Below are 21,988 nucleotides of genomic sequence, written 5' to 3'. Positions count from 1 at the left end.
TTGATAAGCGGATTCCTGTTATGTTTGTATCATTTTTTTTCCATTGGTTTAAATATGAAGCTGGTTTCCACACATGCACTGACACAGAATTTTTAAAGCACTCTATGAAAGCAGGGAGAAGTGGCTACACAAGCAGTTTCCAGGTTTATCAACACCCGCCTTATTGTAATCAACCTTATTGTAATATGACTGTACAAGTTTTCAAGTGGTGTGAATGCATGTTTCAAGAAATTCTTTTACGGAAGTTTATCATCTATCAGGACTGTGTAGATTCATTGGCATCCTGGTATTGGCAGCCTTCAGAAATTGAAAAGAAAGAAACTTCTTTAGGGTTTTTTTTGCCTCTTATCCAAGAGGGGTTGGAGGAGGTTCTGAGGTGTGTTCTGTGAGCCAAAGTGTGAAAAAAGGCATGAGTCATTCCTGTCACCGGGGCTGACAGGTGAAACCACTGTAAGACATTGTCCCACTCCAGCATCACATGAGCTATTGAGGTCACCTTAGGCATAGTGTGAATAGGGGTTGACGTACTTGGGAAGGGATCTCAGAATTGGATTGCAGGTGGCTGATAGTTGGTGTCGTAAGCCATCACCTGTGTTCAATGCTGATCATTCACAGTGGATGTAGATGGCCTTTTTTACTGTTCTTTCAACCCATCTGCCATCTTTGTCCATCTTTGTCCATCTTTACTCTGAGGTCACCTCTCTGCCACCTGAACTACGGCCACCCTAGCTGAAGTTTGTCCTGTTAAGGTGGCTTTCTTATGTTGTGCCATGCATTTGTGCAGTCCCTGTTTGGTTTCTGCTATGTAGACGTCCAAACACTCCTCACTGCACTCAGCTCATAAACTGTTTTTTACCCTGTGTTTGGGCGTTCTGTCCTTGGGATGAACCAGTTTATGTCTGAGGCTGTTACTCGGTCATAAAAATGCACCATATTGTCACACTTGGAGAACGTTTTTCTCTGACAAGCCTGCTACATAAGGGAGAGCAGATGAAATGAATGCTTGAACAAAATCAACACTGTAAAGAAGAATGGACCAAAATTCTTTCACAACAATGTGAGAAACTGATCAGTCACACAGAAATGATTATTTTGAGTTACTGTAGCTAAAGGTGGTTGTTTTGAATAATGATGTGGGCCTAGTTTTCCATGGGATAAATTCCTCTGGTTATCTGGCATTCTGCATGCAGCAAGGATCAGTTAACCACGCTCATTCATTTCAACACTATGTCGATCAGCCTTTTATTCTGTTCTTCTTCTTCTTCTTCTTGTTATTATTAACTATATAGCCTCAAAATGTTTATTTTTGCCTCTGTTACTTTTTACATTTGAAGAAGAGGTCTGTGATACCTATAATAAAAGAAGGAATAGAAGGTTTTGTTTTCAGTAAGTTTGTGAGGTCTTACAGTCACACACTACATTTTGGAAAGAAACCCTGAATCCTAACAAAGTCATGTTTGCTTACAATGAAAACTCCACAGGGTATCTTTAATCTCCAATGTCCCCAGTGGCGCCAGAGGATGGAATTACAGAACATTGAGAATTCATATCCCCTGTTACCCAGAAGGCAATTATCCCCCATCCCACTGGCAGAACAATACAATCAATCACTGTAATTTCATTTGATCCCTTGGCTCCTGCCTGTTTATGCCAACAGAGTAATAAGTTTAATCTTTATCATACGCTTATCGAAAGCATAACAAATAGAGAAGGGCTCTCAAAAAACCTTTGATGAAATGTTATTACACAGAATGAATCATAGAGATGGGTAAAGATTTGCTTTCCAATCTAGTTACTTTCGGGGCTTGCACGGTCCCAAAAAGCATTTTATACTCTAATAAGGAGGAGTGAGTAGGAAAGCATAAATGGGGCAGGAAGGCGAATGAAGAGCTCCACATGCCTTCACCACTCAACGTCTTCTCAGATTGGCTCAATGGACTTCAAATTGACCTCTAACTTGGAACTGGAAACTCAGATTATCTTCAGCTTAATGCTGATGCATATTCTTATTACTGTCTGCCAGACAATGTACATAATAGAGAAACAAGGTTATACAATAAACTAAACAATCCAAGTAGAGACAAGTCTATGTAAAAAAAAACAACAACAAGTAATTTGTTTGACCAAATTGGTTTATTTAACTGGAGAACAAAAGTCTGTTACTCCATGTTTGCTGGAGGAATTAATGATTTCACATAAAGCCTGTTGCTTCAGGCGGGTTAGCTAAAATGCAATTGTGAGTCTTTAGCACCAACCCAAGAGATCACGCTGTTTGGATATTCAAAGACCAGAATAAGATCCATTATTTAGTGTTAAACGAGGCTCTTGTTTTGATGCAGTACAAATCTAACTGCCGGCAGAGTTTGAACCATAATTAACTCGGGCTACAAATTAGATGCAGTGCTTGTTGTGTGCTAATTGCTGAGGATTTATTGAGGCAAGAGTGGGAGGGGAAGAGAAAAGGAAGAGAAGGAGAGAGAGAGGTGCAGTTGCTCCCAGACAAATATAATGCGATTAACAAGCGGTTGCCTTTGCAGGGCAAAAATCTGGCTACAAGCAAGATTGGCTTCTTTCCAAGCGATGCTGTGAGGCCTTGCCCGTGTGTAAGTGTGCATGTTTATTGTGATCAATAAGACAAATTTAGTATCATTACAATGCATTCAGTGTATTGATGTTTTGGCAGAAGAATGTAGTGCTTTTATATTGCAGTTTTCTCACTGTAGAAGATGGATTTTAGCTATTAGATATGCCTTGAATATCACATAAATGACCTCTACCTTCTGATCTGACTCAATCAAAACTCAAAATAACCACAATTATTTTTCTATGCCAGGTTCCAAAACCTGTCGATTACTCTGCCCAGCTCTGGTAAGTGGCAAAAATAAATGTCTAAGGATGGCCACAGTTCATTCTTACTCCAGATTATAGATAATGTTGGCTATACATTGACTATGACAATGCATTGTGAGTGGATCAGTGCAATTACAGTAGCTGTTTATGGATGTTGAGGTTTGCAGGGCCTATGGAAAGATGCCAAGCTGAGGTCGCCCTCTTGGACCGGGAAAACAGCACGTATCTGATTCGGCACAGGAGTAAAGAGTGCACTGAATATGCAATCAGCATAAAGTAAGTGACATCTTGCTTTCTATTTATTTTCTCCGACATTTTTCACTCTTTTACCAAAAAAATAAAAATGAAATTAACACAACACATGCAGTCAGCACCAGTCTTGTGGGCAAAAACACCTTCTTGCGAGAGACGGATGGTGGGAATAATTCAAGAAAACAAAATGCCCACATGCAAATAACTCAGAAAACAAACAATTCATCAAATGTTGAAGTGGATGGGCTGCAGCAGAAGGAGATCATGCTATGTTCCAGTCGTCACTGCAAAATAAGTTGTAGTGACAGCAGCATCTAGTAACTGAAGATTGACAAAAAAAAATCATGTCTGGTGTAATGAGTCACAGTTTATACTGAAGTGCAAACGTTTGGAAAAGCAGTGTCGCTTCTAAAGGTCTAAAATGAGAAAAGAAACATTTCTTAGGGTTTGTTCTAGCAATATAAACCTATTTGGTCCAAGTTTTGAAGTGTCTGCTTTCACCCTAATTTTCTAACAAGCTTCTAAATGTTGACAAAATAGTTGGGAGAAAACATACTGTTCCCAGCCCTCCTAGTATGTAAATGCATCAGTGCTGACTGTTGAGGTAGCTAATTTCCTAAGAGACCATCTTATCAACGAAAAAATTTCACTATTCTTGACACAAGCATCCAACAAATTAAAAATTCATTTTCACAGTGAAAAAAAATCCTTCACCCAGCAAAAAGTGCCGCCGTTTGCTCTACAGGCGTGAAGAAATAAAACTGAATTCATTAAATCCTGTTGTTGCTTTGTTGGTTAAAATCGGAAGAGTTTCGTCCTGGGGGATTTTTCTATAACGCTGTCTCTCGCTGAAATGGATCCAGGGATGCATCTTGTTATGGTTTTACACAGTTACTTAATTTTGCACTTTAGTGCGTTTGTGGGTTAAATTTCATCAGTTTATTTCATGCAACAGTTATTATTCAAGGTTACGCTAAACTGCATTTGCCATTGTTGTGGTTTATTTTACAACTTTTCTATAAGGACAACAATTAATTAAACTTGGCCCTTCTCTAGTTATATAATTATAAATTGATATAATAAAATAAGGTCAAGTTAGAGCTTACTGGTCTCTTAATTAGAAATATAGTACTTGCAGTACTTAGAAATATAGTACTGGAGATAGATAAATGAGTAAATACAAAATAAAGCTTTCAAAATGATGATTTCATGTTGTAACAGAATAAAGCCATCCAAATCTATCTGCCCCTATGTGAAAAAGTAATTATCCACTAAATTTGCAGAGGGTGGCACAATCTGGAATCAAGTGTTTGCGATATCTGGCAATGAGTCTTTCACATCACTGTGGAGGAATTTTGGCCCACTCTTCTCGGCACATTCGTTTTAATTCAGTCACACTGCAGAGTTTTTGAACATGAACGGCCTGTTTAACATCAAAACAAAGCCTTTCAATCTGATTTAAGTCTGGCCACTCCAAAACCTCAATTCTTTTATTTTTGCCATTCAAAGGTCAACTTGCTGGTGTGTTTTGAATCATTGTCCTGCTGCATAACTCAAGTGCGCCAGAGCTTCAAGCCACAAACTGATGGCCGGACATTGTCATTCAGGATTTTGTGTTAGAGAGCGGAATTTATGGTTTAAGTAATTAAAGCAAGTCGTGTCAGTCCTAAAGCAGCAAAGCAGCCATAGACCATCACATAACCACCATGTTAGACTATGGGTATAACCAAGTTAATCACAGTTATTTCATTATTTAACAAGGGGAGCAATTACTTTTTTGCATTTTTAACCAGGTAGGTTTGTATGGCTTTTTCCCCTTAATGAATGAAATCATCATTGAATAGCTGCATTTTGTATTTGTACTCTGATTCTCAAATGCCTGTAATTGTGACAATATAGAGTTAGATTAACAATGTTCCTTGAAAGACACATTTTTCAATTGTCACTGCTAAAGTACAAAATTCTCAAAACTTTTCTAGTTTTAGTTAAAAACATTTTTTGGTGAAGGAGACCTTGTCCGGCATTTGCACATCATGCCTAAAGTTTGTAGAAGTTCATTTTTGTTATTGTATGACAGTTATTCAACTGAATATAGCATGGGAAAGAGGGGGAATCGAATAGTCTATTTCACCATCTGTCTCAGACGTATATTCAACGAAAACTTGATAGCGTTGCATCAGACTGTTTGATGCTCTTCAGTTATCAGTCTGTGTATTTCAAAAGATGGCTAGAAACACACTTGAGTTGTAGATAAAACATACTTCCCTTAAGGCCTCAACAAATGACTGCTTTATCTACAAGATGAGTGCCTGCGTACTCCTCTTTTCAAATACAGCCCTGCCCATTTAACTAGTGAATACGTTTCAGGGCACATCAAAGCTTGTTCACTCTGTTAAAAAAGAAAGGACTATCGAGTCCCTCTGACCTGCCATGATGGCTCCAAGAGATTATAACAAGTGAGGGTGCACTCTGAAATAGTGTTTGGATGTTAAGACTATTCAGACTGTGACACACCATTCCAGCCCATTTGGTTTGGTGGACTCATACCGTTCCTCATTCAAAGCTTTGATGTACAGGGCCAGTTTCTGAACACTCCAATCCTAATTGCCTGTCTCAATGCTTAAGATCATTATCAGGATGGCCATTTGAGATAATGGAGCTTTACACAGAGAGCTGCTACTAATCAACTGGAACTGTCTGGTGTCAAACACTACAAGCGGTCAGTTTGTGTGTGCTGAATGCTGTTTGCATGTGTGTAACACCTTGGGAGCCTTTACGAGGGAAGGAAACATCTTGCCTTCACCAAACGGGTTATCTGTCTCTGTGTGTTAGGCACCCTATGACTGCAAATCAGTAACATGTTACTTACAGTACAGTCATACATTTAGTACATCCATACAGTCGTACATGCAACTTGAAAATATTCTTTTCATTGGTTATACACTGCACTGAGAGATTTTCAGTCTGCCTTCGTTTAATATTAAGGACATGTTAGATACAGCACACTACAGGAAATGGCTCAAACTCCCAACTTACGTTCACTACCACTTCAAACACTCCTACATTAAAACATAGAACTATATATAGTATTATAATCTCAAATAGATGCAGTGTTTTATTGAAACGTTTGCAAACATACATGGGAATACAGTCTACAAGGCAAAAAAAAGGTTTGTCCAATTTTAACAAGCTAGAGACCACACTTATTCTTCAACAAAGCCTGAACTATCATACGCAGGCTTTCTTGTATATTCTTTAAGTAGTCTCCAGGAATAGTTGTCCATGCCTCTTGAAGGACATTTAAAGCTCTTCTTCTTCTTTTTACATCACATTAATGTTGAGGTCCTAGCCCCGGGGAGCCCAATCCATGGTAGATCACATTCAATTGTTTGTTTTTTCTATCCAGGTCTTCTTTTGCTGCATTGGCAGTGTGTTCGGGGTTATTGTCATGCTAGAAGTTTATCAATCAGATACTTTCCAGATGGTATTACACACCGAATCAAAATCTGACAATAGTTTCTACATTTATAATTTCATCACTTTTGTCAAGATCATCAAAATTTGACTTAAGTGCAACTCCAAGCCATGACTGTAGCATTTGTCCTCTGTCGTACTCTTTTCAGTACATACTGTATGATAACTATGCAGCAAAAATGTAAAGTTTTGATTCATCAGTCCATAAGACCTGGCCAGTGATTTTTCAGTCCAGTTCTGTGTAATTTGCCATACTTCAGCCTGTTTCCTTTAATTAGGAAACGCTTCTTAACAGCTGCTCTTTGACTAAGATTCAATGTTATATGACGTAGTAAAAAATATACAAACAAAAAGCATTCCTCTGAAAGCGGTCAGGTTCAAAGACTGCACTGAAAATGAATGAATAAATGAACCTTGGACAGCTGTTGAAAAATATAAAGAAATGAGAGATGGCTCAAGACTTTTGCACAGCACTGAGTGATGATTTAGTCGTTTAATCCACAATATCACTCAATTGCAACTGTTATGTTTTACATTTGGTTGTGATGCAATTGTACTAACTTTCAGTGTGGCAAACACACCAAGTCCATACAATCAGCAGCAGTAATTAGGCAACTCTATTGCAGAATTCACATTCCTTAGTAAAAAGAGGGCACGCTGTACTTTGGTATTATGGTGGCTGTCAAAAGCTGACACTCTTGTTATTCTGTCTATTTGTGACTGGCTGATTAGAAACTGTTACGGAGTATAATTTATGAGTAAAATAATTACTGTTGTCTAACCCTGAGCACAGTTGTGACACTGTTGTGTCAGCTAATGTATTTAAAGCTGGGGTAGGCAACATATTTTTGGCAGCACTGAACAAAGCCAGCACCGAACAAAGCCCCTGGCTTCATTTTTTAGTTTTTCTACATTTTTTGTGAATTATAATAAAAGGATCAGTCTAATTCTGGCATAATTTTGACTATACGGTGCTTTGGTAAGAGATAGAAATTGGCTCAGCATAGTAACCAACTCTCAGCACAGACAGACCTTAGTGACAGTTCATCATAGAGACTGGACTGATGCAGAAGCATGTCTACTTGATTAACAACCCATGTCTTATTCATCCTCCACAGGTTCAATGATAAAGTCAAGCACATTAAGATTCTGACCAAGGATGGAGGCTTTTACATTGCCGAGAGTCGGGTTTTCAAAACTGTGCTGGTAATGGCTTTATCTTTCTATGGATTTTTGCAGCCTACAATCTGCTATAGCATTAATAAGCATAATCATTTTTACTTTCCACTATTTTTGCAGACCTCTCTTGAGAAAAATGCAATTTCCATACAAGTAAAAATGTACTTTTTAAAATTAAAATTATATAACTACCACTGGTTTATTCTGACATGTTTGTACCCACTTAGAAAGCCACAGGGACATGCTTTAAAGCTGTGGCTTTGTATCGCAGCAGCTGATATTCAAATGTATTCAGTGCTTGCACTTGACATTGGTGTAAAAAAAAAAACATTGTGGTACGCTGGCCCATGGACACTTTCTCTGTAATACTCTCTGTATTTGCATTGCTTGTACTGTCAAGAATAATGAGCAGCTAACCTTTCAACTTGTCCTTGCATTCACTTCTATAGACTTGTGCACTATACAGTCTGTATTTTTATGGCTTAGCGGTGCTTTGGGTACATTTCTTTTTCTTGTGTGGTTGACACAGGACTTGGTGGAATACTACCAACAGCACTCTCTAAAGGAGGGTTTCAGCAGTCTCGACACCACTCTACAGCACCCCTACAGGGAACAGCCCAATGGAAACGTGCCCACGGCCATTACCAAGGTCGGGAGTGGTAAGTCTGCTTTGCAAACATTCAGGTTCCTTTCCTGATGGTATCTGTATGACAGGCTGAAAAGCTCCAAGTTCAGATCAGAGCTTTATCCAGTTGTAGCTGAAAGATATTCTGAGCGTTTGTTTTGACCTGTTTGGAGGACCAGAGGGTCAGACTTTTGCTACAACAGACCAGGTCAGATAAAGCAAGGCGAGTAGTATTTTTTTTTTCCCTGGGAAGTTTAGACCTGTCTTTATGATGGATATAGTCAGTGGTCTATATTTCCCATGCCATCTCATAGACACAATAAAACACTCTAAACCCCAAAACCATTTGCTGTAATCAGTTTCTCACCTACTACACAGTTTCTTACATTACAGTCAAGTCAGTGTACTATACACTCTTGCTTTATATATATATATAAACATGCTGACAAAGCAGTTGTTTCATTATTAGACACTTAAGTGTCTAATACCTCTGTCTTGATACCCAAGGCTGTCATATTCCTAACATTTGAGACATGTTAGAAACACTTAGTTCAGCATAATGAGCTAACATGATTCCCCTTGGAATAGCATAGCATAGACAGCAGCAGATTTATCTTCGAAACTCTTTTTTTTTTTTGCTTGGTTGGTCTTCTCATGTCATTTAAGATTTAACTGCCTGATCGGTATATTTAATAGGCATGCCATTATGACCATCTGCCTAATATTGTATTGGTCCACCTTTTGCTGCCAAAACAGCCCTGACCCATTGACGTATGGACTTCACTAGACCCCTGAAGGTGTGTTGTTGTATGTAGCACCAAGAAGCTGCATTGCACACAACAAACTGCATTGCACTTTGTATTCTGACACCTTTCTATAAAAACCAGCATGAACTTTTTCGATTGTATGTTCAGTAAGCCTGTTAGGGTCCGCTTGGGTCCCATTGACGTAAATTTCGTCATCAGACAGCGAGCACGAGGGTCCATGTGACCGTCGGTGTGCCTGCCTGCTTTTTGTGACTGCACAGACTACTCCGTAGAGAATTTACATTATAGTACAACAACTACACATGTGCCCCAGGTGGCGGACTTCAAAGAAGTAGTCAGCAGTTGGCTCTCCAGCTGTCCTTGTCTGTATCAGCGGTGGTGTATAATCTAGGTTTTAAATGAAGAATATAAAAAACATGACTTCATTAATTGATTCTGTGCTAATTATTTGTTCAGTTTGTCTTCAGTGAAGAAGGAAGCATACACTAGAAGTAGAAAGTAGAAAATCGAAGTAGAAAATGTGGATAGACATTTGGAGGAAGCCCGGAGACGGAGAATAACAGCAGCAGAAGGCGAGAACAGGCGAGACAGAGAATGCAGTGCAAAAGATGATACGTTGTATTAACATGCATCCGGATACGTAATCTGGATAATGATGATGATTTACGCTGGCTATTAATAGCTGTTCTTGTTATGTTGATTTTACCCTCATTGTAAATGACTCACAGTTATAGATGACTAATTTGGAAAAAAAAACATTAAAATCCATTGATTTTGTGACATTCATGGCCACCTATATGTGATCTACTTCTATTCTAATTGTTATTTATTCTGTGTGCATTTGTGCGTCAAGTTAATCTGTGTATGTTTTCATCCTATACATCTTACTGCATCTTAATAGATGCAAAGAGAGGCAAAGAGTACAAAGGGATGTGGAGTCAGAGAGATAGGAGAGGAAAACACAAAAGAGAGTCAGAGACAGCGAGTGAGAGAAATATAAAAGAGCCTCTGTAGCTCACCAGGCTTGGGAAAGCGAGGTCCCAGTTAGAGCCCAGTGCCCGAGGCAAGCACCAGGAGCCTGCTACTCCAAACGTCACACTCCGCACTCTGCTCAGCTCTGAGATGGCTTCACAATTTTCCTGACAGGACATAACATTTTACTTGGGCTTGCCGTGGAAAAAAAACCTGTGACAGCCGCCTGCTGACACACACCTGGGGGATACCCCTGGTCCAACCGAGAGACCGTGACTGTTTCCGCAAAAGTGGGAAAAGTTTGCAAATATGATCTGATGTAAAAGAGCAGGAAGCAGCTGGAGGTAAACTGTCTTAACTTAAAGAAAGGTGTATGTGTAAACAACCATAGCTGCCGCAAGAGTGGCAGAGGCAAGCAACTGAACACAGGAACAAAGTCAAAGTTAGCCCTTTGTGTCTTTTCGGATGTAAAATTCTGCTACATCCTTGTCCCTCTCACTCCTTTGTCAGCATCGGTCTCCTAGCGCATCAAGCTTCAAAGCAGCTCTGCAAGAGCCGTGTTTGTGCATTGCTGCCATTCACCGCGCCGCTGTCTCTGAAAAACTCTTGACAGACCTGCCGCTGCCTCATTGCATTCTGGGATAGATTATTATTGCCTTAAGTCGTCCACCCCCATAGACAGACTTAGAGTGGGCACCGTATTCTCTGTCTGGTAAACAGCCTCTGTGGAAAGACAGATGTCATGCCAAAACAACAACAATCTCAAAACAGACACCTCATAGCAAAGAAAATAGAATGCAAGGCTGAGTAAACAATCACAAGATGCAGAACTACTGTAAAGCCATCAAAACTCTGGAGTAATTTGCTTGGAAAAACCCCAGCTAGAATTTTTAATTAAGTCTGACTGAGTGCATTTCCCTGTGTGTGTGAAAGCTGGAGTTGGGAACTAATTAGCAATGCAATGATCTTGTGTTGTCTGTCAGGGTAATCATTTTGTCTAACTTTTACTGGGACACCGGAGTCTGTTATCTTATATCAATATCATTAAATTTGATGTATAATGTCCTGAAAATATTTATGACAGAATTATTGAAAGAATTTTAAGATACTCAACTTGTGCATTCACCTGAAAACATCGAATACATCAGGCCTGCAATACATTTTCACAAGGTTTCTAGTATTCAGTTGCTGTAGCTTTGTGGTCATTTCTCTGGCCCACATTGATATAAATAGCATATTTTAAATAATAGAAACTCATGTCACCCTGTGCACGGTCCATGCACATATGTTCTTGTCTAAAAGAATCAAAAATATTTTCATGTAAAGTATAAATACTCATGCTATATTAGTATGTTAATAGTTGTGCGAACTCTGGTCAGACATTTGACGCATGTTGGTCTCTGCCTGTACGGTACAAAGAGAAGGCATGAAACCATACTGCTGTGCTGACGGGAGTTGTTTTCTGAGCATGAGGGTCTGCTGGCTCAGGTGAGATTTCATATGGGAGCAGGAGCTCTTAGCTTTGCAGTGTGGAATCCCAGACGCTGCCTTGTCACAGCACCGTGCTTCTGCTCAGACGTATACTTACACACAAGCTGCCGCTGCTTTTTTAGTTGAAGCTGAAAATTTTGCTATTGCTGATTTTTATGCAGTGTAACCAGCACAAAGTTGAAGAAAGCCACATTATGTAGCCAAAAGTTTACATCCGAGACTTATTATTCAGCATAGTAAACCAAAAATGATGGACGTTAATAGGCAAAGGGATTCTTTACAGAAATTCCTACAACAAGTAGATCCATCTGTATACCAAAATAGTCTTTAGTATTCAGACCAGCAGTCCTGCTCATACCATCTCCAAATTAAGTGTCTCCCATCAATTTTTCATTTTCACTGGGTTAGGTCCTTTGGTGAAAAACACATTATCATTCATTTTATCCTGCTATATTAGTATGCCAAAGCAAACTAAATTATTTATTCAGATTATTTTTGTTGAAGTTTTTCTCTTTTAGGATTGGACCACAATTAGAGAAGAAGTGGTAACCAAATAAAGGACTTTATACAGCATTTTGTGAAATATCTTGTAATGTCTTGATATGGCTGTGGCAGTTTTGGCAGTTCTGCGTAGGACTGCCACACTGTAGTGCTCCTGTCTCCACATTTTTATCCTGAATTAGGAATGATACTTTCTCAGACTTGTTTTTGCTACGTCAAAAGCACACAATTGTCTTAAATATTGGTCCATTGCCTACCACTGACATTTTGCTGAATTGGTACTGAGGCATAACACTAGGAAGGCCCAGAGCCCAGCCATTTGGCTTTTCTACCTTTAAAACCCGGAGAGCAGCCAAATGGCTGGTAGGCTTTTAGCTAAGCTTTAGCTTCAGGCAAGTGGAAGCTAAATTGGCTAGTCATTCATATGTAAATTGGGTTGTTACCTGGGAATTCTGGAGGGAGGGGAGTGGGGGTGTGTGGATGAGGGGGTGGGGGAGCTGCTAAAAGCGGTGAGCTTCCTTTTGTTTCATCTTGATGCATTCTCAATCATCCAGGGAAACAAATCTCCAAAAGTCACCAACTTGGAGTGTTTCAGTTTGCCATCTTAGGGAGAAATCAACACACATGGGTGTATGTCCTTTGTTGCTGAGATTTATTGATAAAAACAGTACAAAAAATCAACCATTTGTACACATTTTTACAAATAATTATAAAAAGTGAGTGAGTACATTTCAACATTTTCAGCAATCACTCACAATCCTGGCACTGCCATGGTATCTGTAGTCTGCATTTACCACATGTGTATCTGTTGCAGTGAACACATCGCACAGTGGCATGATTGTTCTTGCAATTGTGTTTGACCTGACACATGGCTCTTTTTCCAGGGCTCGGTGTGGAGGGTTGTGTCAAAGGCAACTGTTCTTTTCTTGCCTTCTTCGCAGCTACATGAGAGTGAGCTAACTCCCTTGCAAGCTCCACCAGGAAGTCCACCCGTCTTTCCTTCGTCCCGGAGCATGCTTGATACAGCACATGTGCATTCAGTGCTGCCATGTCAATCATGTTATAAAACACGGCAACTGGCCAGCGCCGTGTTCCTCTGCGGACAGTGTACTCCCGAACCATCTGGTCCATCACATCCACGCCACACTTTGTTTTGTTGTAAAGGGTGACAGTGTTTGGCTTCCTTTTGGTAGTGTTATCAGTCTGAACCACGCCGTGCATGCTGCTAAGAATATAGACTGTCTTCTTCCGTTTGGCCGCATACGCCGTCAGCGTGGCAGCAGAGGTTGAAGGAATGGAGAGTTTAAATGTTAGTTGTAAACAGCTATATCATATAATAACTGCAGCTGTAGCTGTGATCAGACATCCCCCTGCAGGCCCTGAAGCTGAGCTCTGAGGTCCTCACAAACCTGCTGGAGCCAGCTTCCATCCTGGGGAGCACGTTTTTGTGTTTCAGCGCGGGGCGAGGCACAAAACCCAGATGGTCCAGATGGACCAGATGGTTCGGGAGTACACTGTCCGCAGAGGAACACGGCGCTGGCCAGTTGCCGTGTTTTATAACATGATTGACATGGCAGCACTGAATGCACATGTGCTGTATCAAGCATGCTCCGGGACGAAGGAAAGACGGGTGGACTTCCTGGTGGAGCTTGCAAGGGAGTTAGCTCACTCTCATGTAGCTGCGAAGAAGGCAAGAAAAGAACAGTTGCCTTTGACACAACCCTCCACACCGAGCCCTGGAAAAAGAGCCATGTGTCAGGTCAAACACAATTGCAAGAACAATCATGCCACTGTGCGATGTGTTCACTGCAACAGATACACATGTGGTAAATGCAGACTACAGATACCATGGCAGTGCCAGGATTGTGAGTGATTGCTGAAAATGTTGAAATGTACTCACTCACTTTTTATAATTATTTGTAAAAATGTGTACAAATGGTTGATTTTTTGTACTGTTTTTATCAATAAATCTCAGCAACAAAGGACATACACCCATGTGTGTTGATTTCTCCCTAAGATGGCAAACTGAAACACTCCAAGTTGGTGACTTTTGGAGATTTGTTTCCCTGGATGATTAAGAATGCATCAAGATGAAACAAAAGGAAGCTCACCGCTTTTAGCAGCTCCCCCACCCCCTCATCCACACACCCCCACTCCCCTCCCTCCAGAATTCCCAGGTAACAACCCAATTTACATATGAATGACTAGCCAATTTAGCTTCCACTTGCCTGAAGCTAAAGCTTAGCTAAAAGCCTACCAGCCATTTGGCTGGTGGCGGGTTTTAAAGGTAGAAAGGTAGAAGCCTGGGACTGCCAGTGATAAAAAGCAACATATAAGTGTTAAAAAAAGTCATACCTATACTGACTTTCAGGCATCAAAATGCATTATAGGCTCACTCACTTAACCCACCTTACTGCGGTTTGTGCTGTGTAAGATTTTGTGCATGTGCCCGGGGCAGTAACAATTTGTCTGATGGTTTCACTGTTTTGCCCTCCTCTCTCACTGCGTATCCCCAACCTTATTTGCTTTTTTGCTTGTACTTTGACTTTGACAACTTTTACTCTTTCTCTCTCCTTTACTCTCACACAAACACGCTCTCTTTCTGTCAAACTTGTGTTTACTTTGCTTATGTTCTCTCTTTGCTCCCACTACGGCCTGAACCCCCTCCCATCACTCGCTTCGTTTCTCTGTAGTTTCTCCTGGCGGCTGCAGCTTTGTTCCTCCCTCCTCCTCGCCTTTCTGGTCAGGTACAGGTACAGCTTTTCTACTCTCTTTGAATTCCCCCCGCTGTATGTCCACATTTCCACGTTTCTAAAGATGAGCTGTCTTGTTTTCTTGTCTCTTTTAAATAATGCATTTTTTTCCTTGGTAATTACACAGAGTGTATAAGTCACCCCGTTGGGGAAAAACCCTCGCATCAGTCTTCTGGAAATTAAATATCACAGATGTTATGAATTTCTGCCGGCTATGATATCTCCCATTTGGTCAAGATAACTGCAGAAATGTCAGCAAACCACTGGCAAAGAGCTGCAAAGCCACCATTGCTGGCATTTACATTTTACTACATCCAACAATAACACTATCAATTCAGCTAATTAAAAAGATGACATGCGCTTTTGTTTGTATGGTTTCACTTAATGAACTGTGACAAATATGTTACACAATAAAACAGTTAATTGAGCTTTAGTATCCATTAAAAGTTGTGACTTTAAGGCCAACAGTGGTGGTTACCCTCTTGAAATAATGAGTAAGGGCTCCCGAGTCAGAATAACTGGAGGTTTTTCACATTTTCGTGTTTCCAGCAAGACACGAATGCAAAAATTTTAGTTTATTAAGAATATTTAAGAATGAAATGATCTCTCTCTGTGCTTACTTTAAGCATGCGTGTGTGGAACTGAGCACCTGAGTTGTTGTGATGTGGGTTAACTTTGGATGTCTGTGTGCATGAGAGGATAGATGTATTCCTTTCGTCCAGCATATCTGCACAGTCGTGTCATCTGTGTTTTCACAGATAAGGTAAACAAACCTATGCACAGCCGTGTTCACGTGTGATATGAGCCCTGACCTGCATGCGTAGGAACAAACTTGGATAACCTGATAAGTGCTGGATGCATCGCTTGAATTCACCTTTAACTTTTAATAAGATGAACACATGACCATGATAACCCAAGTTCTCTCATCCTGGCTGCGTGCTTGGACCCACCAAGCTGAGCTGTCGGATACATTTCTCCTCTCTCACCCGTGAACCTTAAGCATTATCTCATTTCTGCCTCTGCGGTTTTGCTTTTACATGAATCAAACCCATGAGTCAAGGCTTTTTAGAATCGCTGCCCTATCATTCTCACAAAATGACATAGTCAGTTTACTACGATTAATACCTGTGAGGAATATGTTTTGTACTAAAAAAAAAAAGAAAAAAATCAATGAACCATAATAATTTTATATAGATGAACTGAATTTAGTTTGGCTCAAGTTCTCTCTTGATCCTTGTTAGTTAGTTTTCTTACAGTAAGTGAGCATGAAAGTTTAATCTCACCCTGAAAACAGCAGTACATCTGTAAACTTTGTCTTTAAATATTAAATTCAGCTTACATTTTTGTGAGGAGTGTAACTCTGATCTGTAAGTGTGATATTTCTTGCTGGATCAGTGTCAGCAGATGTTTTCACAGAGTCTAAGATAAGGTGAAATTTTGTAAATGGGTCCAAAAGTAATATAAGATCTCTCTCTGTTTCAGTCTTTTCTCCTAGAGTGGTGGGTTATGCAATTGCACGCTACGACTTCTGCTCCAGAGACACGCGGGAGCTTTCTCTGCAACAGGGAGACGTTATCACTATCTACACCAAGATGCCCAATGGGTGGTGGAAGGGAGTAGTCGGTGGCAGGGTATGTCTTTGACAAACTTGCTCTTTGCAGCTGGCAGGATTTTTTTTACTTGTTTCAAAGTGGGACAACAAATAAATATTTCACAAATATTTTGTATTAAAAATGAAATTAAAAAGGGTGAATCAGTAAATGGCTGTGTTTGGCAGGGAGCTTGTGAGTGTGCATGTCATGAAGGGTGAACCACTTCATCCATAGTTAAATGGAAAAAAGCTCCTTAGTTTTAATGGGACATGTCACATTGGCACAACAAAACGTCCGTCAGTTAATTTATTATTTTTTTTACCAGGTTTGTTTAGCCAAAGTATCAGTTGTTATGCAATTCGATGCACAACGACTCGCCACTAAATTTGCTCACATCTGAGTATGGCACTGCTTGTGAACACACTTCTCCAACCCTGCCATGCAGGCACAGTATCACAGTTACCACTCATCCTAGAGTTAACAATGAATTATCTCTTGTACTCACCTCCAAATTGTCAGAATTATTGACCCATCCTGATCAAGACTACATATAACAGTCTGTACATTGTGACAGGAGAAGAATTCTTCACAAGATCAGCGGAGGTCTGGTTGAATTTGAAATGCTGATCTAGATGCTACTTTTCTCTTCTTAGGTGGGATGGTTTCCCTCTACTTATGTGGAAGAGGAGGACTGACTTCGCTTGTTGGAACGTGTATTCAGCACCCATTCAGGCTGAAACCCTCCAGTGAACGCCATGCTGCTCTGCCACTGTCTGGGCCCACAGTCATATCTCTCTTTGATAAAAATCCAGAGACTTGGACACAAGAGGAGGTGGCAGTGCCCTTAAAAACCTTCTCCTGTCCTCTGACAGACTCTCACACAGAAATGTCAAATCACAGATTCCAGGAGCGTCATGCCATATCTTACCTCTACGCAGTCCTGTCTGCCCCTGCGGCCCACTGGGAAGTACATGTGCTGTGCCTAGATAACCCTCCCCCTTCCCTTCCTCTCCCACTCAACTTCTCTTATTATTGATGACTCCATCATCTGGTATGAGTCTTGCCTTTCGTTGTTGTCATGTATCGAGGTCAGCAAGGCTCAATCATCTAGCTGGACCACAGATTCTGCTTATAGTGCCCTGCTCAAGTACCAAATTAAAGTGAAAGTGTTGAGAAGTTTTTGACTCTTCCTGGAACACTATAGCCCTCATGGCTGTGTCGATATTTGCGTTCAGTTCTCTTTAATCTTGTTTTTTGCATTCCAAACTGCGTGGACACAAACCTTTGATAAAACTGTAACTGCCAAACTTTGAATTTGACCCTAATTTTAAAAAGGGGTGGAACATGGAGAAAAAGGATGGAACCATGATGGACTGATCTGTCAGTCAGTGGACCTGTGGACGCTGAAGTGATGCACATCTGCAGAGAAACAGCTGATTATGTGGCCATAGGACGCCACTGATAAAGCTACATCTCCCAAATTAGATTCCTGTCCTTTTAAATACTGTTTTATTTAAATAATCACCTCAACTTTAAGTGCAGCCTTCAATAAACATTGAGTTGATGAAAATCATTAAAAATCTGTTTAGCCTGAAAAGCTATAGTTTGACATTTTGAGAAATGTACTTATTTGCTCCTTTGGCAAAATTAGATGAGAAGGTTAATACCAGTCTGAATTTAGTCTGTTTAATATAAAGTATGAAACAGTCATTGGCATAAAGGCTCACTTATTGAGAGGTTAGAATTCATTTGTTCAATTTGTAATAAAGCAAAACTGTAAAACATTCAATGTGCGGTTTTACTTGTATATGTGTTGGACTTTCTTGTCAGTGGGGACTTTTTTATGTCTCTGTGGGTTGTCTGGCAAACCCATAGTGATGACGAGTGATGTTAGAGAACTTAAGAGGGGCTGGTAGGTGGGTATTGAAATCTCCATAGCAAGTTGGGTTATTGAAGCCAGTCTTTATGCTAAGCTAAGCTAACCTCCTTGTGGCTGCAGGTTCATATTTAGTGGAAAGACACAAGAGTTATCAGTCCTCTGTTACACTCACCAAGGAACTCTATAAGCATTTCCCAAAATATCAACCTATTCCAGCCGTGGTTATTCCTGGCCTACAAGACTACAAATGAATATGGCAACTTGTCACAGTGAAAAAGGTGGTTTCACAGTGTTCCCATTTGATGACACTAGAGCAAATATAATGCCCAGTACTCATACATTTTTAGACATCAAAGAGAAAAAGTGTATGCATAAAAGGAATTATAAAGCCAAATACATTTTAAAAGTACATGTGTGGTGTGGATAGGTCTATACTTCACTATGAGCTCCTTGATCTTTTGATCATTTACTGTGGAAACCAGAGAGCCCTTTTGCATTCCACGGATTTTGTGTTTACCTCAACTCTCTCTCTCTTTTTTTTTTTGGTTTCAGTATGAATGATTCAAGGGTGATGTAACTGCTGTTCACTGTAGAGCAAGGTAGCACAAGGGCGTTAAGTGATGCTGTTTTCCTTCAAACATTAATACCCCACTAACCATGTGTTTGACATAAATATTTAATAAAAGCACGCTCTTTGAATTGCACTTTTAAAATGGGATAGGCTATTATTCCCTCTTCGGACAAATGTTACATTGCAGGAACAAAGGCTCTGCGAGGTTGCATCACAAATCACAGCTGTGTCTGATATTGTTTTTGGAGGCGCAGTGGAGAACAGGCAGTGCTCAAATAATGTCCAAACAAACAGAACAGGGAAGACGACTGAAAACCGTTATGATGTAGGAACATGTAGATGTAGAACAGTATTTTTTTTTCTTTGCCACACTGAAATTTGGCACAAAATTGTACCCCCTTCAGCAAATTTGCATTGTACAGGCTAAAATTTGCAACATATTTCCTCTCTTGGAAATTATATTTGTTGATCCTTTGTCCTAAATTATTTATAACTTGAGCGCAATGGCTCAATTAAAGTAAAAGAATGTGACTGCAGGATTTCCAGTATTTGCAAATGCAAGGATTTTTTTGTACACTCGTCACATGCATGTATTTGTCATAACCATATAGTATATGTAAAAAAAAAAAAAGATATAGGCAGTATGATGTCGCACAGTGTTTTTGACCCTGCATTTTGAAGTCTTTTTAGCATTTTGTCTTGCTAAAGTTATTAAACATGGGAGTCTGCCAGGATTGATGGGCTTCTGCAGGCTGTAGCTCAGGTGGTAGAGCAGGTCATCTACTGATCGGAAGGTTGGTGGTTCGATTCCCGGCTTCCCCTAGTCTGCATGCCAAATATCCTTGGGCAAGATACTAACCCGAAATTGCTCTCCGATGCATCCATCGGAGTATGAATGTGTGTGAATGTCAGTTGTGCTTGTGCGAATGGGTGAATGCACAAGTTGTGTAAAGCGCTTTGAGTGCTCAGAAGAGTGGAAAAGCGCTATATAAGAACTAGTCCATTTACCATTTAGTCCATTTACCACCCCAAAGTGGGCATTAGAATAATTGCATAGGAGGTGGATTATAGATTAATTATTATAGAGAAAACAGTCATAGGACTGTGGGGCTGATAGGTCAGCATTACAGAAAAATGTCCTACTGAGTAAATAATGATGGAAAACCAAAACCTAAATAAATGAAATAAGAAAGTCTTTGTTAGCATTACCAAAAACAGGGGTGCCTATAATAGCATTTCACTGCTGAACTTGTGTCTAAGCTGTAGACACTACACACTACTATACTTCGCAGCTCTTATGTGTCATGTTAGTAAGAGATGGTAACAACTGCATCAAAATACCATCTAAAAGAAACAGTTTCACAACATCAACGGAAAGGTCTTTATTGATGTGCAGATGGCCACATCAGGCAGTCTCGAGGGACTGCTGGTACAGAGATGACATGGTTCACATTATTGTTTCCACCTTGTATTCACTGACTTCAAAAGTCAGAATTTGCTACATTTAGCTAAATTTATGTATTTTAAGCAAACAAATTAAGCAAAGTTAATCCCTTGTGATCCTGATGACCCTGCATCTAGTGAGATGCTGCTCTTTTATCTATAGGTGTGTTCATTTTACTGGTTTCGGTTTATTTTAATGCCGTGATGCAGTAAGCTAGTTCTCTTAATTACTGAATGTGCATTTCCTGCTGTTTTATACAGTCTGATCATATATTACCATAGATGAAATTCTCTATCAAATATAACAATGGATTGATTTACACACTGGAGCCTCACAGTATCAGTATTCTTGTAATGTAAACACTCCCTCAGGCTTTCTTTCCCCCCACTGCTCTGAAGCCACTCTAATGACCAAACCCAGCAGAGGGAGGGTGCTGCTCAGCTAACAGTAACCCTCCCATCACGAAAGAGGTAGAAAAAATGGCTCCCCTAATACTCTTCCTCTCCTTAATCTGTCTGTTCTTGTCTTAGCCAAGGAGATGAAAGGCGACAACAGAGAAGTTGGACACCAGCCAGAGAGAGAGAGAGAGAAATGGATGTACAAAGCTGCATGGAGTATGGTGAGATAAAGAACAGGTAGAAACACGATAGTGTGTATGGATATGAGAGAGGGACAAAGGCAGAAAGAGAAAGCAAAGGAGGCCCTGCATCATCTTCATCTGTTGGGATGATCTTCTTAACCCCAGTCTTCACCTGTCAGTCCCTCTGGATCTCTATATGGGGCTAAAAGGGAGTTTAGCAAAAGCTGAAACTGCAAATACAGTGAGCTCTCACGTCCCCTCAAAGGGGCTCGGCTCTGATGACTTCTGACCATGAAACCTCTTACAAACTAAAACTGCAGCTAATGTTTTTCTTCACTGAGGGAAGGTGCATATAAAATGTCTCACAAGAAAAAAGGGAATGATTGAAAAAGTTATCAGATCTTATGAGAAAACCCAAACCTGACCCTGAATTGGATAAGTGAACAGAAATGGATGGGTAGGGGTGCAGCATGATGGCACAGTGGTTAGCGCTGTTGCGTCATAGCAAGAAGGGTTTAAATCTGCCGGCTGGGGTCGTACAGCTGCGGCCTTTGTATGTAGAGCTTGTGTGAGTTCACTCTGTGTACTCTGGCTTCGGTCCAAAGACATGCAATGGGTTCAGTTAACTGCCAGTTCTAAACTGGCTGTAGATATGAATGTGAGAGTGAATCTCTCCCTGTGTTAGCCCTTCACCCCATAGCAGCTGGAACAGGCTCCAGCAACCTCCCACGACCCTGAATTGGAAAAGCGGAAGAAAATGGGTGGATGAATTGAATTGTTATAACATGACATATATGATCTGATGGCAGCTCCACCTCATACATGCAAAACATTCTGATTAAAATCTGAAAATAATGTGTTATTCTTCTTTTTAGTGCTCTTACTGGGATTTTATGGGGAAGTTGCCCTCATAAGAAAAAACAAAAAACTGTATTGATTGTTCATTTAGAAACATGAGCAAACATGAACGGTAGTTTTGCTTAATTCATTAATTTATATGCTAGAAAATAACTCAATCTGACCACAGTGCTTTTGTTTTTTGGAAGTCCTTAGTTACT

The 21,988-nt window shown here is 40.2% G+C and overlaps 1 protein-coding gene across 5 annotated transcripts in view; it reads left to right on the top strand.

The window, feature by feature from the left end:
• Positions 1-18,675, top strand: part of LOC113011120 (guanine nucleotide exchange factor VAV3-like) — a 52,112-nt gene extending 33,437 nt beyond the window's left edge. For 3 of the 5 annotated variants that reach the window (XM_026150507.1, XM_026150509.1, XM_026150506.1), the window contains exons 22-29: positions 2,538-2,603; positions 2,834-2,868; positions 3,010-3,126; positions 7,695-7,782; positions 8,285-8,414; positions 14,805-14,864; positions 16,347-16,495; positions 17,110-18,675. In XM_026150507.1, coding sequence (XP_026006292.1) covers positions 2,538-2,603; positions 2,834-2,868; positions 3,010-3,126; positions 7,695-7,782; positions 8,285-8,414; positions 14,805-14,864; positions 16,347-16,495; positions 17,110-17,151 — 687 coding nt within the window. In that variant the 3' untranslated portion in view covers positions 17,152-18,675. The remainder of the gene's footprint in view (positions 1-2,537; positions 2,604-2,833; positions 2,869-3,009; positions 3,127-7,694; positions 7,783-8,284; positions 8,415-14,804; positions 14,865-16,346; positions 16,496-17,109) is intronic. The other 2 variants (XM_026150508.1, XM_026150510.1) reach the window with 2 other exon arrangements.
• The last annotated feature ends 3,313 nt before the right edge of the window (positions 18,676-21,988 follow it).

Source organism: Astatotilapia calliptera, chromosome 18 (assembly GCF_900246225.1).
Source record: "Astatotilapia calliptera chromosome 18, fAstCal1.2, whole genome shotgun sequence".
Taxonomy (NCBI): domain Eukaryota; kingdom Metazoa; phylum Chordata; class Actinopteri; order Cichliformes; family Cichlidae; genus Astatotilapia; species Astatotilapia calliptera.
This window is presented reverse-complemented; position numbering and strand designations above follow the sequence as displayed.